General features: G+C 44.6%; 1 protein-coding gene across 2 annotated transcripts in view; it reads left to right on the top strand.

Moving 5' to 3' along the window:
• Positions 1–1,368: 1,368 nt before the first annotated feature.
• Positions 1,369–19,303, top strand: part of IPMK (inositol polyphosphate multikinase) — a 40,886-nt gene continuing 22,951 nt past the window's right edge. The window contains exons 1-2 of one of the 2 annotated variants that reach the window (XM_048069447.2): positions 1,369–1,667; positions 5,993–6,078. In XM_048069447.2, coding sequence (XP_047925404.1) covers positions 1,496–1,667; positions 5,993–6,078 — 258 coding nt within the window. In that variant the 5' untranslated portion in view covers positions 1,369–1,495. Of the gene's footprint in view, positions 1,668–5,992; positions 6,079–10,500; positions 11,180–19,303 lie in introns of those variants that run through there. The other variant, XM_067000967.1, reaches the window with a different exon arrangement.

Here is a 19,303-nt window from a genome sequence, read left to right as displayed (position 1 = left end):
AATTTTTTGGTGCAAGGGCTGACCAAGCTGTGGAGTTTCTCTCCTGCGTCAGCATCCCTGTGGATAAATCCAGCGCTGGGGAACTGAAGATGGGAGTTTGCACTTGCAACCATCCGACTCCTTGTCTTTATGGCTGGACACTACTACCTGATGAGAACTGGACATTTAGGAGGGAGAAATGTAACTTTCCTGTCAAGTTTTGCTCCTTCAGAAAGGATCCTGCTTTTTTAGTCAATTAAGTCAGTGAAATAAGTTGTTCCATGGGACTAATGAAACTGGATTTTCACAAATCTATACTCCATCCTCTTTCCTCTCACTCACCCTACACCAATAACCTCGCTTCCCCTGTGACTTTTCCGTTCCTCCGACACTGTAATTTCCCCAGTAAATCCCCTCAATAACCATGAAGGTCTACCAGCTACCTGTCACATCTCCCAACCACGGGATGGGGAAGAGGGTGCACATAATACCTGAGCTCACCGTGCCACCCTTCCTCTAACACCTGTGCTGATTTCCTCTGTACATCAGCCAATTTTTATAAAATCTGTGGGAATGCTGTATATCTGTTTCCATCTCTGGCCTTGTTTTCCCATTTGTGTGTCCTACTAATGCAAAACAAGATACGGATGGATACGGCTTCATTTTCCATCTTGTTTTCCCATTCCTATGTCCTACTAATGCTAAACACGACTTGATACTGATGGATATGGCCGCAAAATCGACATTGATAGTAAAAATTGCCATTGGTAGTAGGGTGATGGTTGGACCTAATGATCTTGAAGGTCTTTTCCAACCTTAATGATTCTATAAAAAGTGCAGGAATGGTATTTGCAGAGTTCATTTTATTTTATAAAGGAAACAAATGGGAGAAGGAAAAGCAGGAATTGCAGGGTGGCAAATAGGGCTGATACATGCCCTAGTGAAACAAGTGGTAATACGGTCTCAGGCTGCGGGGTGCTGTGAGCAAACTCAGGGCTTCACCTTCCCCTTGGGGGCAAAATTCAGATTAGAGATTAATCCCTTAGCCAGTCCTGATCTGGTGTGAGACCAGGTGCGCCCGGCTCAACTCGGAGACAAGCAGTTCTGCGCTCGATAAGCCATTTTAAAGGCCCTTATCCACTTGAGAGGCCTGATACTCTTTGTGCGCTCCGTTCTGTCACCGCTGCTCCGAGGGGCAGACAACAAACCCCTCAGCGCCCGGGGCCGCGGCGGGCCGGGCCGCCAGCAACCCCTGACGGGGATCCAAGCCCCGGGGCCTCCCCCGGCCGCCACCACCACACGGCGGCGACCCCTGGCGGCCCCGGGCCGGGGCGGAGCGGGGCGGCGGGGCCGGGGCGGAGCGGGGCGGCGCCGGGGCCGCTCGCTGCCTCAGCGCCGGGGGTGGGCGGCGCGGTGCGGCGCGGCGGGCTGCGGGGTGATGGAGCCGCGGGCCCTCGCCCCGCCACGCAGCGCCCGCTGAGGCCCGGCCGCCGCCACCGCCATCGTCCCCGGGGAAATGGCCACCGAGCCCCCGCGGCCAGCGGAGGAGGCCGAGGCCCAGCCGCCGCTCGGCGCCGCCCCGGGCCCGGCGGCGGCTGTGGAGGGCGGCGGGCGGCGGCGGGGGCTGAACGGCTGCGTGCCGCTGTCGCACCAGGTGGCCGGGCACATGTACGGCAAGGATAAAGGCGGTGAGCGGCGGCCGGCCGGGACGGGAGGCGGAGGGGGGACCGAGGTGGCGGCCCCCGGCCCGGGGAGGGGACGGGAGCCGTTGTGTAACCGGGGAAGCGGCTGCACGGCGGTGCTGAGGGGAAGGCGGGCTCGCCGGGCTCCTGCCAGCCGCCCCTGGCCCGGCTTCGCCTCCGCAGCCGCCTCAAAGGGGGGGGACTGAGGTGGCGGCACGCTGGGAGGCTGGGTGTGTGCCCCCGAGGGTGCTGTGGCTGAGGTGGTTCCCGTGTGGATGAGGACCAGAGGCGTTTACCTGCTTCCAGACGCTGCTCTGCAAGTGCCTGTTGTAGGTTTAGAAGAGAATGGATAACTTCCTAGTTGCTTGCTTATGTGACGACAGGAGCAAGCCCAAAACATCAGCTAATAATGTCTGATGATATTGGTGTAGGACTGTGGGGGTCTGAAGAGATCGTAAAGATCCTCTACCTCCTTATGGTGAGGATGTAGCATTCTTGAAGCTCCTCCCCCAGCCTTTAATTTTTATTTTAATTTCAGGTTGAGGACTGAGGTCTTCTGATAAAGGTTCCTTTCAGTGTAGGCAGCGGTCAGTGCCTTGCGAGTGGCCTCAGTAAAGCTAACATTGCTAAAGGTTATTATTATTACCCTTCCAAGTCATCAAATTTGGTATAACGCCTGCCTCTGAGCCGAGCGTGAGGTACACATCCATTCAGTTTTCATGGTGACCTTCTAGAATAGCTGTAAGGAGTACGTGCTGTTACGCTGCCTTTGAACCCTGTCCGTAGGAGCTGCCCCTGCTGAACAGGCCGAAGACTGAACCTCATAACCCCTTCAGCCATCAGTAGATGGAATTGCAACACTAATGGCACCGTGACTTTGTCTTATCTGTAGCTCATGTTCATGGCATGTCTTCCTGCTGATTATCTCCACAGCAGAGTAATTCTTGCCTGCTGTCCCTGCTGCCACTGAGGCAATAAAACGTCGAGGGGGCACGTTGGGTCCTTGGAGCTGTACGTCGGCCTCGTTGCTCGTGTTTTGTGATATGGGGTGGAGTCAGGCAAGAAAGGCTCACCTTCAGGGAGAGTCTCACCTTTGGCACGTCAGTTGTTATCAGAGTTCCATCAACTGAATCTTTGTCACCTGGGTGATACACCATCTCTCTTGTGGGTGCTGATCAAATGGATTAGGTAATGCCAGATCCATTAGACCAAAGGAGCAGGACTAACACTTGCAAGGGGTGCTGCCACTGTTGATCTCCTCTTAGAAACTTGAGTTTTACCTTGAAGTGAAGACTGAAGCTGCTCTGTGCTACTCACAGTTCTATAATTTTTGTAACTGAATCTTCTCATTTTATTTCTTTACAGATATTGTTTGTAGGAGTACAGGCAGTTGAGATGCTAAAGATACAGGGTCATGTATAATTCTGCAGTGCTGCTCGCCATGGTGTCTTTGTTATGAAGCGAGTGGCCGGATGTGTGGATATATGTAGTTACTAATAGCTCTGGTAAGGAATATCACAGACAATATGTGCGCCAAAATCTGTGATAATTTTAAGTCTGTGTGAGGAGACCAGCATGTCTTGTACCTTCTCCATTGCCGTTTCTGCATTTTCCTACAGTAGTCACCCTTCCTGCTGTTTTCCGTTCTACCCTTTCCTACCTCATTAAACCTTGAGCATTTTAAAAGCCTAAAATTATAAAAGCAGTACTTCTTTTTATGTGGATGCCTCTGTTGCTATGCACAAAACATAGCAAATGCACCTTGAAGGATGTACCCTGCTGGTGTTAGTGTCTGAGCTGTCTGCTGATTCAAGCTCAGAACCTTCCTTGTTCTGCCAAGCTTCCTCCTGCATGTCGCTGCTGTCCTCTGGGCTTGACTTCCCTTCTGTGCCCACATACAGACATAGAAAGGACTTGAAGTAATTTATTTTTTTTTTTTTGTTAAAGTGCACATTAAAATGTCTTTGTCACCAGCTTCTCTTCCTTTCTAATAACCTTTCCCTTTTCCCTTTGCTTCCTGTGGCTGTCACTGCTGTGCGAAGACAGGGCTCTAGCAGTCTCCTTGCACGGACACGTATCACTCTGGCATTTGGGCGTTGGGTTTGACCTTTTGGTGAATGCTCTGTTCAATAGCGCTTTCCCCCAAAGACAGTAAATCGTGTAGTAAGGCTGTGGCCTTGGGTTGTGGCTTTTCTCCATGGGCAGGTAGAAAGAGACAGGAGCTGAGGAGATACACTACTTTTTAAAGTGTGTTTGTGCAAAATGGGTGAAGCACGTGGATTGAATTTTTTTTAAAACGCACATACATCTATATTGGTTATGTTTGCTGTAGATAAGAGCTTCAGTATGCTAGCAAACTTTGCATGCAAAGCCACAGATAAACCTTTTTGAGATATTTCAGAATTGTAATTTTGGTATGGTTCTGCTGCTCATTCAGAAACACTAAATTGCTAATTCACTTATTAAAACAAAGCCTCCCCCTGTGCATGCAGGAAAAAAAAAAAGCAGGAATCCTGAAACAAAGCCATGACGAATGTCCTAATGTTAGTATGATCTGCAGGTGATGGTATCTCATGTGGTAGATCAGGAGAAGCTTATGGAGTGTTCATCTTTATGGTGAGTGCTAAAACACGAGTCCTTGGTTTCCAGCCTGCCTTTGTCACAGATGCAGGGTAGGTGCTCTGTTCTGTCAAGAAATACGGAGTATGAGGGGATTCAGACAACATCAGGCTCTTCAAATAATAAATCTTGTCATCCATCTTGATCCACAGTGTGGTGTTCTGGTGGAAAGTACTTACTGTAACTTGTCGTGAAAGCCCAGGTTTCAGCCCAGTAGCATATGGGTTCTGCCTGTAGGAATGTTTGCCTGGTCTTTGTACCTTGTAGGCTGTCCGCTTGTCTTATCACCAGTGCCAACATGCAGGCTTTAAGGAGTGCTATAAAACCTTCTTTAATGTTGTGATTGCTAGTAATTCATTCAAAACACATCATTCAGAAACTTTGTGCACTCTGCTAAGTGCTTTCCAGCACATGTAAAAGGGTACAGGGAGGGCAGGGGGAAGCTGTTGTGTCTTGATGTGGTAGTTGGCATGGCTTGGTAATATTTTTATCTAGTCTGGAAAGTATAAAAAAAAAAATCCAGCTTTTAGCAAGCAGCTTGACTGAGAGTTGTTTTACACAAATTTTTAACCACTCTTTCTTTGTTGGCGCAGCCAACTAATGAAACAACTTCACAAAGTTTGGTGGTTGTTTTACAGTAAGTATTTCGGGCTTTAAAGATTTTGTTTAGTTTCCAAGTCTGCACAACAGAGCCCATTCAGAGATTATGCTTTCCAAAAGGTGAAAACACAATTGCTGTTACAACTGCAAACTGTTTTTGGGTCACAAAGTTCCTGGCTTGGTCTGCTGCTTCTCCTCAAGTGGTAAGCTGAAGATGGAACATATTTTGGATACAGCTGACATATTTCTGTCTTCCTTTTAAACAAAATAAATTACTATATGAAAAACTATGAATAAATCCAAGGAGAAAATTTATGTTCCGGAAGTGTTGTTTTTTTCCTTTTCCCTTGTAACTGGTGATTTGAAACTTAGAGCATGGTTCGCAGAGATGCAATTACTTTTCTCCATTGCTGTCCATATCCATCTTTTGAGTACCCTCAGATATTAAGGAGAGTTTCTCATGCGGCTACTCAGCAATACTGCTGACTGCAGAGTCACTAAGGCTGTTTGGGGAGGATATTTTGCTTTTTGGGGGTCACAATGAAAGTGGTTGCCAGCTGAGATGAAACTCTACATTGTGTTATAAGTATGGGTGATAAAAATAGCAGTATATAATTAGCACGGAGTGCTATAAGGGTGCTACCTCTAGCAATATAGAAGTGCTCTTTCGATGCAGCTTGTATAGAAATATGTCTGCAGGCCATATATTTCTACTTTAGCTTGTGAAAAAAGTGTTAAACACATCCTTTAACTTCAGCTTCTTAACACTGTTGGAAAAACAACTTATCAGTTATTTAAAAAGGGAGTGGCTATGTAATCTTCCATAGTGAAATGAAAGTGTTTTTTTGGGTGGAACTTTTCACGTCAAATCCCAGTGCTGTGTTGGCCTTGAGCAGAACTAGACCCGGGAAATCATCCGATGGGTAGAAAAAAAGCAAGCAAACCTCTGCTAAGGATTTTGTATAGGAGCTGCTAAGTTCTCCTCTACTGTGCGTGTGCTGAAAACAGCAGAACTGAACAAATAGGCTGTCCCTGATGTGTATTTTCTATTTTTGAAAAAAATAAAAGTTCTCTCTTAAAACTCAGCCCTGAAGGAAATGCTTCTCTTCTAGGTATACTGCAGCATCCAGACGGGACTGTCCTGAAGCAGCTGCAGCCACCACCTCGAGGTCCCAGGGAGCAGGAGTTCTACAACAAGGTGAGGGTCCTGCATAGCAGAGGGAGCTGCCTCGCTAAAGGTGGAGTGATGGCTGGTATTCACGTCACAGTGTATCATTATTGTCGCCATTGTAAAGGTGTAAGGTGAATATCTGAGTGGTACGTCACTGACAGTCTTGTCCCAGTATCTGCAAGCTGTCTAGAACTGTCTCCTCCTTGAGTATCTGTCCCCGTGCCAGGCCTACTTCACTCGCAGGATTTAGGCTTGATTATTTGATCCCAGGACAGGAGGGTTTACGCAACATCTAAGGTTTTATTGGAAAGCCTCGTGTGGTGTCCATCTGTGAGTAAAGGGTGGCATGTGTGATCCCATCGGTTTTCTTTCTCACGTTGGTGAGCATCTCAGAATTGGTTGCTTGCAAAACTTAGTGTATTACGCATCCATATAGTGTGGTTTATTGCTAGAAGTATTGCTCTGTTCACTGTGTTAAAACTCAGCTCCTTTAACACATCAATAAAAAGTGCAGTTCTCCAGTTTTAACTTTCGTTTGTTGCATTTTCATTGTGAACCAAACCCATTGCTCATCTCCAGTTCGATTTATCGGTCACTGGAATAGCACAAACCAGGAAGGCTGTCGATGGTTCTTACTTGAAGGTGAACTGTTTTGGCGGTCTCTTTCCCTTAATGGCCACCTGCCCATCATAGTCTGCCACATGCTTTTCCATATCGTCTTGATCTGTTATCCCTTTCCGTGGCTTACTAAGTACTGCAGAAATCTTCATGCAGGATGGAAGAGGAGTCTTGAGACTCTCTTGTTGTTGTTGTTTGGGTTTATTTGAAAAGTATTAATTTAATCTACCAAAAGATGTTGCATATTTTGCAGAAATGTCTCACGTAAAACTGACTAAACAACGAACTCCAAGCTAACAATGTGTTTGCATACTGGCATTACTCGATAATTCTCATGATAGGACTGCTAGACAAAACAGCAGCTCCTGAGTTAGTAGGAGCTCAGCGGGAGCCAGTTAAACCCAAAAGTAAATATTTCTCTGAGGTTTCACAGGGGCTGTCGTTTAGGTGAGGTTAAGAATGATACAACCCAGGCTGAGCAGTATCTCTTCACTAGAAGAGAAAGCTTGAACAGACTCCTTTGAGTACCAGGTTACTTGCTCTTCTGGGAACTCCTCGAGTACAGTAACGTACTCTTGCTGTCTAAAGCCAGAGGGTAAGAGGAGTAAGTTTGGACGTTGCTTAGATGTTAACTTTTCACAAGTTTATCGCTTTGCCTGCTGCTTAGACTTGTGTGAAAAGCTGTGAGCAAGACCCTGGGCGAAATCGTTTGTGTCAGTGCCCTTGTGGCTAGACCCTGTCGCAGTGGAAGAAAGCAGGTCTTGATTGTACCAAGAACAACAACGCAAACTCCAATGATATCTGCTGGGGCCTTGCCAAGTCGCTCTTGATGCTGAATTTTTTTTGGTTGCAAGCCTTTTGGGAAAAAAGGGGCTTGGCCATTCCTAAAGAATTACAGAGAAGGGGAAAGCTGTATAGCAATTACTTGTGTGGGGACTAGACTGCCTTTTTGTGGCAGAAGGGAGGGGGAGAAAATGCATGTATCTGGATAGGTGAAAGTACAGGAGAAAGGTCTTGGGGTTTTGTTGCTCCTCAATGATTAACTGCTATCATGTTTGCTCACAGGCAGGAATCACATGATGCAGGTATAGACACCTAAGCACCCCATGTGTTTGTTACAAGGCGAGGATTACTGCAGGTCGTGAGGTTCATCGAAAGGTATGCAGTTTCACGGAGAGCTTGAGCTGAGGCAATAGCTCATCGCTGCCAAGAGGGAAGGGCCTTTCTTCCCATATTGCCATTCACCTTGTGCTGTGCTGGTGCTTCTCAGACATGGAAGAACTCTGTTGACTTACTAAAAAGTCAGCAACGCTTCCTCACGTTGAAGCCTTCTGTCAGTTGAGCGATTAAACTGATAAGCAGTGGGAACAACAGCAAGACTGCCCCATTTTGGTGACAGAGCTCACTGCATCTTTTGATCTACAAAGAGACATAGCACCTTGGGATAGGCTAATGAACCTCCAGAGAACAGGGGAAGGAGAATTTTACTGCTCCTTGAGACGAGGGGTTGTTTACAAGGCAGTCAGGACGAGAAGGTGATGAGAAATAGTGCAGAAATCCAGCAACGGTGCTTCTAGATAGATGTACGATAGGGCTGTCTTCTGGATGCAGGTGGAATAGAAGTAGTTTTGAGGCAGAAGACTAAATCTTTCTGGATCCTGGAAAGACTTTTGGTGCAGATGAGCAACAAGAGTTGGCGTATTCTGCGAGGACAAAGCTGGAGTGGATCTGAAGGCTGTTCCTAAGGTCTTCTCTGATGGAGCCTTCATCAGTTTTATCTATATACACTATGAAGTGTGTGAAGACTGAGGAATCCCAGACTGTCACTCAGCCAGGACTAGACAGCAAGTGTGTTGTTAAGATCAAACCAGAGGTGGCCCCTTAGTGTATACAGGTTAATCAAGATGTTTTTTTCATTCCTGCACCTGTGTCTTCATAAGCGCTTTTAACTATTTTGCATGCATTGATATTACCAGTTATTCCTTACCTGGGCAAGAAACAAGGCCTCCTTCACTTAGGGGTAAGGCAAAGCTCCTCAGCTGAAGCAGCTGAGCGCGAGTGTAGTTCATGGTAGCAGGAAGATGTGTATGTCTTGGTTGCTGCACGTCAGCCGGAGAGCAGCTATTGCAGGGCTGAGGCAGAAGTGTCTTCAATAACCAGCAGTGACTGGCAGCGTGCTGGTGAGTGCTCGCGGGCTGAAGGTTGCAGGGGGTGTGTCACGACAGCAGACAAGTTTGGATTATGGCCCTGATAATTTTAACCTGATAACAGGCTGATATCAGGTAGATACTGTCTTTATCTGGACAAGATGGTCCGAACTGCTGGATTAGCCTTCTGCTGGCTGTCTTGTGAACACAACAGAGGGCCATAGCCTGCGTAAGCAAGTCACCAGAAATTTGCTCCGTTGTCGTGGGCAAATGATGGGTGTTTCCTACAGAGCACAAAGCAGGGTGCTGACTGGTACAGCCCAGACAAAGCGGGCTACCTGCAGTGTCAGAAGTGGCAGAAAACATAAGCGAGACACTGTAGTGCAAAATACTCATGGCGATCTGAAACTATGATCCGTGTGTCAGTCCGCTCAGAAGTAGGTGGCAACTGGAAGTTTTGGAGAATTTCACAGGTCTCTATCCAAGAGGAAAACTGGAAAATCTCCCTAGCAATTCCTACTCAGACTGTCATTAGCTCACTTTTCTATTTTCCAGATAGAATACCTTCAGTTTAGCAGTTCATAAAAAAAAAAAAAAAAAGAAAAAAAGAAAGGCAAACTTCTAAATACTGGGCTTCTTCCTTACTAGATTGTTTTACCACTACAACAGCATGTGACATCCTCTACTGATGGGAGAAAGGCTTCCAACGATTCTCTGTTGTAAGGGAGCAGAAAAAATGGAGCATAACAAGGTTGTCATGAGTTGCTTCTATGATAAAATGCAGTGGAATAATAAGGTGTTTGTAGCCATTGTTAATAACTTGCTATGTGTAGTAAGCTTAACTTAGTGTTGGAGTGTGACTTCCCAGTGGTAACGTCCCCTCTCTTATTGATTCTGTAAATATGAATAGTTATCAAATTAAAATAATAATGTTTTAGTTTTGTTTCTGCAAACTCCCTTCCTAAACCTGAGGGCATGAACTTGGTATAAACACAGGCTGTGTAACCGTGAAGTGTTCTACCAGGTCTTCTGATACCCTTATCTGATTAAAAAGTTGGACTTTTTAAACCTTGAATAGCTACAAAATACTTTGTTTTCAGTAGATATGAGCAGCGAGAGCAGGAAAAGGAGTTGATGTAGAAGGGTTGTGGTTTTTTAAGGACTATCTACGCCGATGATCAGTTGTTTCCATCTAATGGAAGTACTCGGTGAGGACGTGTAGGCGGAGGCACCGTGAAGGACTGCTTTTAAAGGAGTTTCAGGAGGGAGCAGGGATGTGGAAACATGAAAATAGTGATGTTTGAAAATGCCGTCTAATACATTATGTATATATTATATTTCCATTAAAGAAAATAAATTGCTGCAAGGCAGTATGTGTTTATGGTAGGCTGCCTACACGTGCGTACTAAGAAATCCATAAAAGCACACTGCTTCTGAGTGCGTTTTGGTTTTTAACTTCATCCTGCCTTATGCCAGGGCACACGTGTACATGCTGAAGCAGTCCGATTCAATCCAGCAGTGTCAGGAGAGGGAAGAGGCCCATCAGCCCTCCTACAGTCATCTCTTCTGGCAGATGACCTGGGACCTGTGAGAAAAGCATCCTTTAGAAAGGTCAGCATAGCCTCTGGAAGAGGTAAAACCTTTGTGCTTTACAGGGTACAGAGCTTGTCTCAACCATACCAGGCTGTACCTAAGAGCACCGTGTGCTAACATAACTCTCTCTTCCTATTTAAGAGCTCTCCTGTTCAGTAGAGGGTTTTTCTTAATTTGTCACGTCAAGAATGTAGCTTTGCAGAAACGACTGTCCTGTTGGTGCCCTGCAGAGGGGGAGGAAGCTGGAATGTCATGCTTTAAATAGGGCAGCTGCTTTTGTGGGCACAAAAGGATAGAGCTTAGGCTGCAAATATTTAAAACTAAGGAAGAGAATTTACAGTTGTTGAAGCTGGCTTCCCAGCTACAGTTTCCTACAAGCTCTGTGTTTAGCAGGAAGAGACGGAGGGCTTCTCTTCTTACATTCAGCAGGCCAACAGAAGGTTGGTGGGCCATTTGGAATGATGGCACTTTCAATTCTGATTTCTGGCAGTTGTTTCACCGGGCTGTAAACCTCTGTTAGTACATGTTACCTGTTCTGAGCGTGGCATATTGACATTTTAAAGGTTGGTAATTCACTAGCTAATAAACTGGGATTTTATGCTTAACAGATCAATAAATGTCCCCATAAGCTTTTATTTGAATTGCCCTTTTGCTCTCCTGCAGTGACTGCGTGATGGTTGGGGTGCATGAAGTACGCCTTCCCCCCTCATCCTGCCTGCCGAAAACTGTCCTATCTGAGAAACTTCTTGCAGCATGGACAACTTCCAACAGTTAGCATTTTTTTTTCCCTCTTTGCTAGTGGCTGCATGTCAGAATTGTCATAGCTGGTGCTCGTGTTGTTGCCAAATCATGGCTCCAAATAGCATACCTGCAATACTAATAACATTTCCAAGGCTGTTGTGAGGTGAGTCTTACCCGGATTCTCAGATACCCTTGTCCCAGAGGGTACGTTTGTGATTTTGGGGGTTGGAGTGAAAAGGCAGATGGGGTTCTCCCGGTCCTAGCTCAGCTCTGGCAACTTCCTACCTCTGCCTGAGTGCTTGGGAGCCGAGAGCTGATTCACCCCACGTAGCATTGGGAAAAGATAATTGGGCTAGTCATTTGGCCCTTCTGGAGAACAGTTCTTCTCCCATTGCCAGTTACTGACGGCTCTGTTAACTGCTCTAGCAGTACTCGGAAAGTTCAGGGTTCGAGCCCTGCTGACATATTATATGAATGCAAGGAAGCTGTTACCGCTGTAGATAGTAGAAATTGTTTTTCGCTCTTGTTACATGTCTGGAAAACAAAGCCAGGATGTAGGAGACGCAAATAACTCCAGCATGTAAAAGAGATTTACGTTAGGTGAGAGTCAGGCGCTTGAAAGCTAGGAAGTAATGGTTGCATGGTCGCCCGCACGATTGTTATTCTGAACTTTTGTTGGATGCATTATAATGCAACTTTCAATAGGGTGATGACCCGTCTTTTTGTTTTCTTTCCCCTAAAGAGCTTACCCGTTTTACAACCTGTACATGGGGCAGAATGAAAATTGTTTGCGCAGCTTGTGTTGTTCCTCTTGCAACAGTTAGTCTTTGACTTTGTGACCAGAGGATAATGTGTGTGTTAGAGAATTACCACTTAAATTAACGTTCCTTGTGCTCCTGTGGGTACAGAGAAGAAAAGGGCAGAAAGTATGCCTGTTTGGACCATTATCAATACTTTTATCCTTATTTTATTTCATTCTCTATAACCTGTTGTTGCTTTTGTGCCACAGCTTTTCATTAGTTTGATGCTTTCTTTTTTTTTTTCCTTTTTGCATCATCTCATTTTAATTGGTATTCGAGCAGCTTCAGGCAGTGCAGAAGACTTATAGTGACTTCCCTCCCCCTCCATGGCATAAAATCAAGCCAGCAGCCTGAAAGATGTGTTTTGGCCTGGAAGCTTTTGCACAGAGTTGCAAGAACTGACTCATAAGGCTCAGCCCTCTTTCAGCCTATATAGCACAAATCACGATAAGGCAGCCTGTGTTCTGTAAACTGTTCTGTGCTAGTGACAGAAGACAACAGGGATCAGGGAGGGAAAGCGTGTCTTGCTTCAGGATGAATTACCCTATTTTATAAACTCAGCTAACTGGTTTTATAGTCTTGATTCAGATGATTATTCTTGACTGAAAAAGGAGTGGATGATGGCCATAGTGCTGCTATTGTGTACTAAAATATCCTTATCCCGTGATCAAGTCTCCAGCTAAGGTTCTGAGTTTAAGTCTTGTATGGACAAAGCTTCAAGAAATAGGATGCACCCTTCTCTTAACATCTCATATGGGGGATGCAATGCCTTGCCTGAACCTTTCTGTACCCCTGCGTCCAGAGCTGTAGCTCGATACCCTGAAATGTTGGCTTTTGCTGTGTCTCGTTCTGGGACGTCCACATCTGCTGCATCCCCAGAAGAGGTAGTGGCACTGCAGTAACACAAGTTGCCTGCTTGCAAACATAGTGAGTGCGTTCTGACACACTCCCTGTCTGCCCTCGTCATCGTTCCTCCTGCTGAGAAAATGCTCAGGACGGATTTGTTGCGTTGGGGATATAAGCAAATTGAAGTTCCCAAACCAGTGTGTGAAACTGTCTTGTGCTCTGTACTTGTACTCTGTGCTCTTGTACTCTGTACAAGCCTAGACAGAAGTATTGTAATAAAGGGAAGGACATGCAGTACTCCTCGGCTAACAAGAAGAAAATGACTTTGTGACCAAATTGTGAAATACTTACTGCTTGTATTTGTGTATTTTTTAAATTAGGAGTTGCCTAAGGAGAATGAAGGATGAGGTCTCATAATCTGCTGAGTTCTTCTACTGTCCTGTAAGCACTCAGATTTTTTTGTACTTCAGGTCACTATTAAATGACTTAAAGCCTGCTGTACCAGGACAATAGGGCTTAAATTTGTGGCAAATTTTTGTGATTCTTGTACCCTGCAGCAAAAACAAGTTTGGGAGGGCCACGCTCTGTGGTAGAAAATTACCCTAAAGAGTCCGCTGAGCATCTGTTTGCTGTGTTCCTTGTACATTGTGTGCCACAATAATCTACAGTCCCCTTTAATAAATCTAAGAAAAACTGTAAAAGGAGGCAGTCAAAGGCCATTATTGCAATTTGATGCTAGCAGGGAACTACTGGGTGGAGTTCGTAACAGACCAGGTTGCCGACAGTCCATGCTGTGCAAGCATGCAGGAAAAAAACAATCCCCTTGTCTTATTAACCTGATTTTGAGGAAAATTCCTTTCCAAGAGTAGATCCCGCTGAAAATGAAGCAAAAATACAGGGTTTTAATGTGCATGTCCACGGGATGTTAAATTGGGTTAAGTTGCAGTACAGTGTCCTTGCTATGCTAGAGGGTAATGCAAGCACTTTTTCAGACTGAATCAAATATTATGAGCGAAGTTTCAATTCATTTATGATGGTAAGTATTTCAAAATCACGATGAAGTTCTAAAGGTATGTTGTAGTTAGGCAGAAAATACAGCACTTGATGCATCACAGGCTTATTTCAGAAAAAGATATGGTTGGTAAGCTGCTGGTATGGTGTTCATCATCCACGTACCAGATTAACCATCAGTAAACTTAAAAGTCCATTTGGCATGATGTTGAATGTCTTGCTGTGCGTGTAACGTGCTTGTTGAAATTCCTCCAATGTCCAATACTTACGGAGCAACTTGGTAGTAATTATTTTTTTAGCCTTTTGTGTGTTTATTTTTTCTGAGTACGTGTATGTGAGTGTGTGTGTATAGATATATATATATATATATATACAAAAAACCAAACTTCTCCCTGAAGACAAAGCAAAGTGAATGACTTGACTCGCCATGCCCAAGCGTAACATTTCCCTTACCCAGATTTGTTTTTTTCCTATGCCTGACTGGAGCAGACTATGCCCAAAGGCGTGCTAGGGTTTCTTAGTGTTATTACTGTTCCTGTAGCTGGGTCTGTAAATTCCAGTTTTGCTCAGGGCATGTGGGTGTGGGACTCCAAAAGGTTACTTATTGAAGGCAACCAAAAAAATGCCTCCAGCTATTACAGAACAGCTACTTGGATGTTAGTAAAATAGCTTAGATGATTAAAATTATAAAAATTTCATCGAGCACGAATGGATGTTCTCAAGGGAAGATACAGACGTGGCTTTAAGTGTTTCAGGAGTGTTGGTGGCAGAATGTACCTGGAAGGCGGTTTTAGCAGGGTGCCTTGGCCTGGCACTTTCTCAGTGAGCCAACTTGAGGAGTGAAACAGACTGGGGGATCAGCTGGATGGCAACACCGCCAGGCTCAGATTGGTTTAAGCTACCATGAAACTGCACCTTTAGGGTAATGCTGCAGTACATTCTTCGTGAGAGCTGCCTCTTGCAGCACTAGAAAAGAAAAATCCAACTTGTGTCTGTCAGGACTTGTCTTCCTTTTCCGTCTCTTTGAAATGCAAAATTAAGTTTTGCCTATATAACTGCTTCAGGGTTCCTCCCACCCCTTGTTCTCTCTCGCTGCCTAGCTTGAATCTTCAGATTCAGTGCTTTCCAGAAACAAAGGGTAGTGCTTATTAATGTTCACAGAAAGTGGGACAGTGATTGTGGCTTATTTCTCTTTTTATCCTATTGTTCTACCATTTTACTTTTCTTTCAATAGTTCCAGTGATAATTCAAACTCATAAATAGTTGGAGTTGGTTCAAAATATCTTCTTGAAGCAGAAAGTTCGTATGGAACAGTCTAGCTGCTGCCCTTGCTCAGCTTGGTTTTACATCTATGAGGATCTCGAGGTAGTGTTTTCTGACCAGGTCAGTATCTTTCTTCCCTGAACACGCAGAGCAGTGGTCATGTTGCACCACTTCGAGCATTGCAGTAACAGAGCTATTATTTTCATGTAGTGGTTGTACAGATAGATGAGAACTGGCTGTACTGTATTTCTTTGAGGAAGGTATGGATTAGCAAAGGGACTTGACTTTTTGCCTTGAGATTTGCTGCATTTCTCTGACCGCTGATGGCTTGACTTTTTGCAATGGGTAACTTGAGGACAGTGTCACTACGGTGCTGTTGGGTGGACGGTAAGTGCTGTTGAACTAAGAAGGAAGAGCAGGGGGAGAAGAAGTGTTTAGTGTGTTAAAATTGAAACTTCCTTATCAGATGACCAACTAGGCTATGTTCTCCTTAGTTTGGCTGCTAGCGGAGAGTACCAAGCACAAACATGATGCTTCTGTCTCTGTTGTATGTACAAATGCATATACCAAACAAACGTAGGTTTTGGAATAGCAAACTTCATCTGCAGTTTGTCTTGTGTTTTTGAATTAGATTCAACTTAGGAGTCTCTTGACCTACTCAGAAAGCTGCTTAGCAGGTGTCCATGCTGTTGATATAAATGTAATCATCTACACTTTCCTGGGTATCTTCTTCCAGAGTGTGCTTTTTAAAAAAAAAAATAAAAAATTCTGATTATGGTGCCTGAGGGACCAGGCTTTGTTGCACATCCTGACAGAAGAATTATCTTTGACTTCAAAGAGCCCTCAAGTTGATTGGGGACTCCAGCTTCCTACGCAGCTGACGCTGGGCATATCATCTGCCTGTGTTCATGAGTTGTGAACTTAGGAGAGGCGGAAGGGCAGGAGGAAGCTCAATTCTGTGGCAAGAGGTTTGTGATGAAACATCATCTCTAATTTGTGATTTTGACTGAGAACTTCCTGATGCCCACTACCCTGCACTGTGCCCAGCTGGGTGGCTTCCAGCAGCTGCAGGGTGTATGTGTGGGTAAAGCAAATAATTTAAACTTGCTTTCTTGTTAATTTTTTGTTGCCTGGGAGTCTTGTGGGATGAAAGATGAGATGGGAGTTTGCTGTCTTGTGAAGAGGGAAACAGCCCTTTTGTGCTTGTGATGGGGTAGGGTGGAGTGCCTGCTTGCATCTTCCAAATATTTCCTGCCTTGCTTCTGGAGTAAGTGGCTCTGGGAAAGGAAGGGGGTCTAGACGGTCTGTCCTTACCCATCTTACCTCTGGCTGTTCTGGAGAACTTGCTGCTTGTGGCATCCACTGCTCTTTGCTCACAGCCCTGCAGAGGGGTTTCTTGGGTGCTGCTGCTGGTGGTTGTGCCCAACTGCAGCCTTTTAGCTGCTGCTGCTGAAGGTCTGAAGCTCTGCCACATCCTCGGAAATGGGTCAGGGTTTGCTTCTCCTCTTGTGAGGATAATTCCATGCCTCAGGCTGCAAATCTTGCTAGGGTCAGCTCAATTTTGACTATATAAAACATGTGGAAGCGGATAAAATAGGACCTACTCTTTTTTTGGCATTGCTAGAAAATGTCTGGTTTGATAAACATCACCAAATAAGTATCTCTTTGGGAGATGTCAAAGCTTACTTTCACAGCCTTCATTTTTTGGAAGCTAAGATGGCCAGCTCCTTTCTGTGACTTTTTTTCCCTGACTCCTGGGAGAAGGATAGAATTGTTGCAGGTGTACGCCATTCTTATTTGAAAATTCATCTGCATGATCAGACTGTGGAAACGTAAATATATCCTGAACTGTTTTAAGCTTTTCTAGTCTTTCTGTAGGTATTTTCTGTGAGTGACTATAATCTAATGCATAGTGCAGCTATATTTTGGATAGTAAAATCGCAATTTATTAAAATAGCATTTAGTACAACAGCATTCGTAAATATTTAGCTTTTGGAATTACTCTGGTATCAGATTTTTTTTGGATATAAACAGAGCTGGCTCAACTCCAGTCATATTTGTGGAAAGAAGTACTGCAGACAAGTCAAAACATGATGGTACTACTTTGAAAAAGAAGCAAAAGCTTTCCGAGTTGTAAAGCTGTGCAGTTACGAATTGCTAAAGGCAGAGCTGCTGTTAGAACCTCAGTTTTTTTGGCCCTTGTACTTGCCTGGTATAACTGGGCGATGTAGGAGTCTGGAGGGAAATGCGGTGCACACTCAGGTAATTAAAGTCTGTGATGTAATGCGTACACGCAGGGAGACAGATTTAAGGTTGCACTATCATCTGTAAATCTTGTATTTGCTAATTTGAGTGTGTGGCTTCTCAACTGTTTGCCACCCAGGAACCCCCTAAGAAATAAGCTTGGAACTGAGCTCTGCACCTGCTGCTGGCGGCTGGTTGTGTACCGTGAGGCTCTGCAAGCGACAGCACCACTGCTCAGGGACAGCTGATGGTAACAAGCAACAAGAAAAGGGGATGGTTGGGACTGGCGTGCCTGCCCCGGTATTTCTAGTTTCCTACTCAAATCGCTTTTAAATAAATGCATGTTTTAAAACCCATGTTTTCTAAATCAGCTCTTTTACATACTTGAGGAAATTCTGTTGAAACTACATTTTCATCAAAGCGGTGTCTTTCCATCAGGACACTTGAAGATGGGTCTCTACTGCCAGAACTAGTTTCCTGTTGAAATTTAAACATTTGTTCTACCCTCCCTCAGTCATTTATGTGATTAGCTAGTCTTTACAAAACAAAGGAGAGCGAATGTCACGCTGCTTTAAATACGGAAAAGAACATTCCCATTCTCCCAAGCAGCCCCTGTTTGCATTAAAAAACAGATGAATCTGTTTGGGTCAGACTTAGTAAAACAAACAGAATGTACTTTGGATTAAAAACTAGGGGAGGGTGAATTTGCCTCGGAATTAAAACATTCTGAGTAGCTGGAAATTATGACTTCATGGTGTCTATTAGACTATCGAGCTGCCACAGAACTTATCTGGGGCATGTTCTTCCTATGAGTTAGCTGCAGTACTTTGTAATGGACATGTTGTGAGCCCTCCAAATGTCAGCATCCTGTTTACTTGCTTTTAAGCCCAGCAGCAACTGCGTTTCATGTCTCCAGTTTGTGCTGTTGGAAGAATGCATCCTGTGATGTGTAGGAGGGATGCCTACCCTGGCTGAACTGCCGCCAACTTGGTCTGCAATTCTCGATTTGTTGGATGAAGAGGTCATGTACAGTAAAGCAGAAAGAGCTTAGGTTTTTCAGTGTGTGCTCAAGAAACAGGCCTGTCATTACGTGCAAAACCCAGCAGCTGCTTTTCCAATGAAGGTGGAGTATTGCTAACATAAATGAAAGCACAATGATTTACTTCTAAAGGTTGTTCCAGGGTAAGTGATAACCTCTTCTCCAGTGAGTTTCCCAGCTCTGTCAGCAGCAATACCTTCCGAGGTATGGGGTGTGTGGTTTATTTCCTCTGTAAATTTAGGGTTGTTTTTGTCATATGCCCATTTATATTAATCACTCTGAATGACTCTTAAATGTGTAGCTTGCTAGTGGGTTGGATGAAACGAGCTGAAATGCCCGTTGTTGCTGGTTTAGGCCCTTTCTAATGAGCAGGAGTGGTTTTGTCCTGTCTAAGAATGATTGTAATTCCTGAAATGTCTGTTTTTGTTGCTTTTGCCCACACCAAATGACTTCCTCTGATCTTCATTATCTGAGTGCTTATTCTTGTTTGACATACAAATACATTACAGGCTGAGACTGAGGTCTATATTAAGGTCAAATAAGTGCTTTGTATGTGTTATGTCAAACTTAAAAAGGGAGTTTATTACTGCTTCAGGGAGCAAGATGACTTCTGGAGAGACAGAAGTAATGCACTTAATTCTGTTATGCTGAGGTAATGATACTGAACACTACATTACTGTGAGTTCTTTCTCCATTTTAAATACCTTATATCAGTGTATTAAGGATGGGCTATGTAGAAGATACCTCTTCTGGAGGGGTTTTCTTTCCTCATTTGGCCTAGACTTTGGGCTATTACACCCACTTACCTGAACATCTCTGTTGTATCCCGCTTCTTGAAATACCCAGAAGCATACTGTTAAGTATTTTTTGCTAAGACTTTAGCACTGGAACCTACTGTCAGGGTTTAAAAAGTAAGTCACAACAAGAGTCTTTTCTTTTTAATGGTCTCC

The sequence above is a fragment of the Anser cygnoides genome, chromosome 7 (assembly GCF_040182565.1).
Source record: "Anser cygnoides isolate HZ-2024a breed goose chromosome 7, Taihu_goose_T2T_genome, whole genome shotgun sequence".
NCBI classification, from domain to species: Eukaryota; Metazoa; Chordata; class Aves; order Anseriformes; family Anatidae; genus Anser; species Anser cygnoides.
This window is presented reverse-complemented; position numbering and strand designations above follow the sequence as displayed.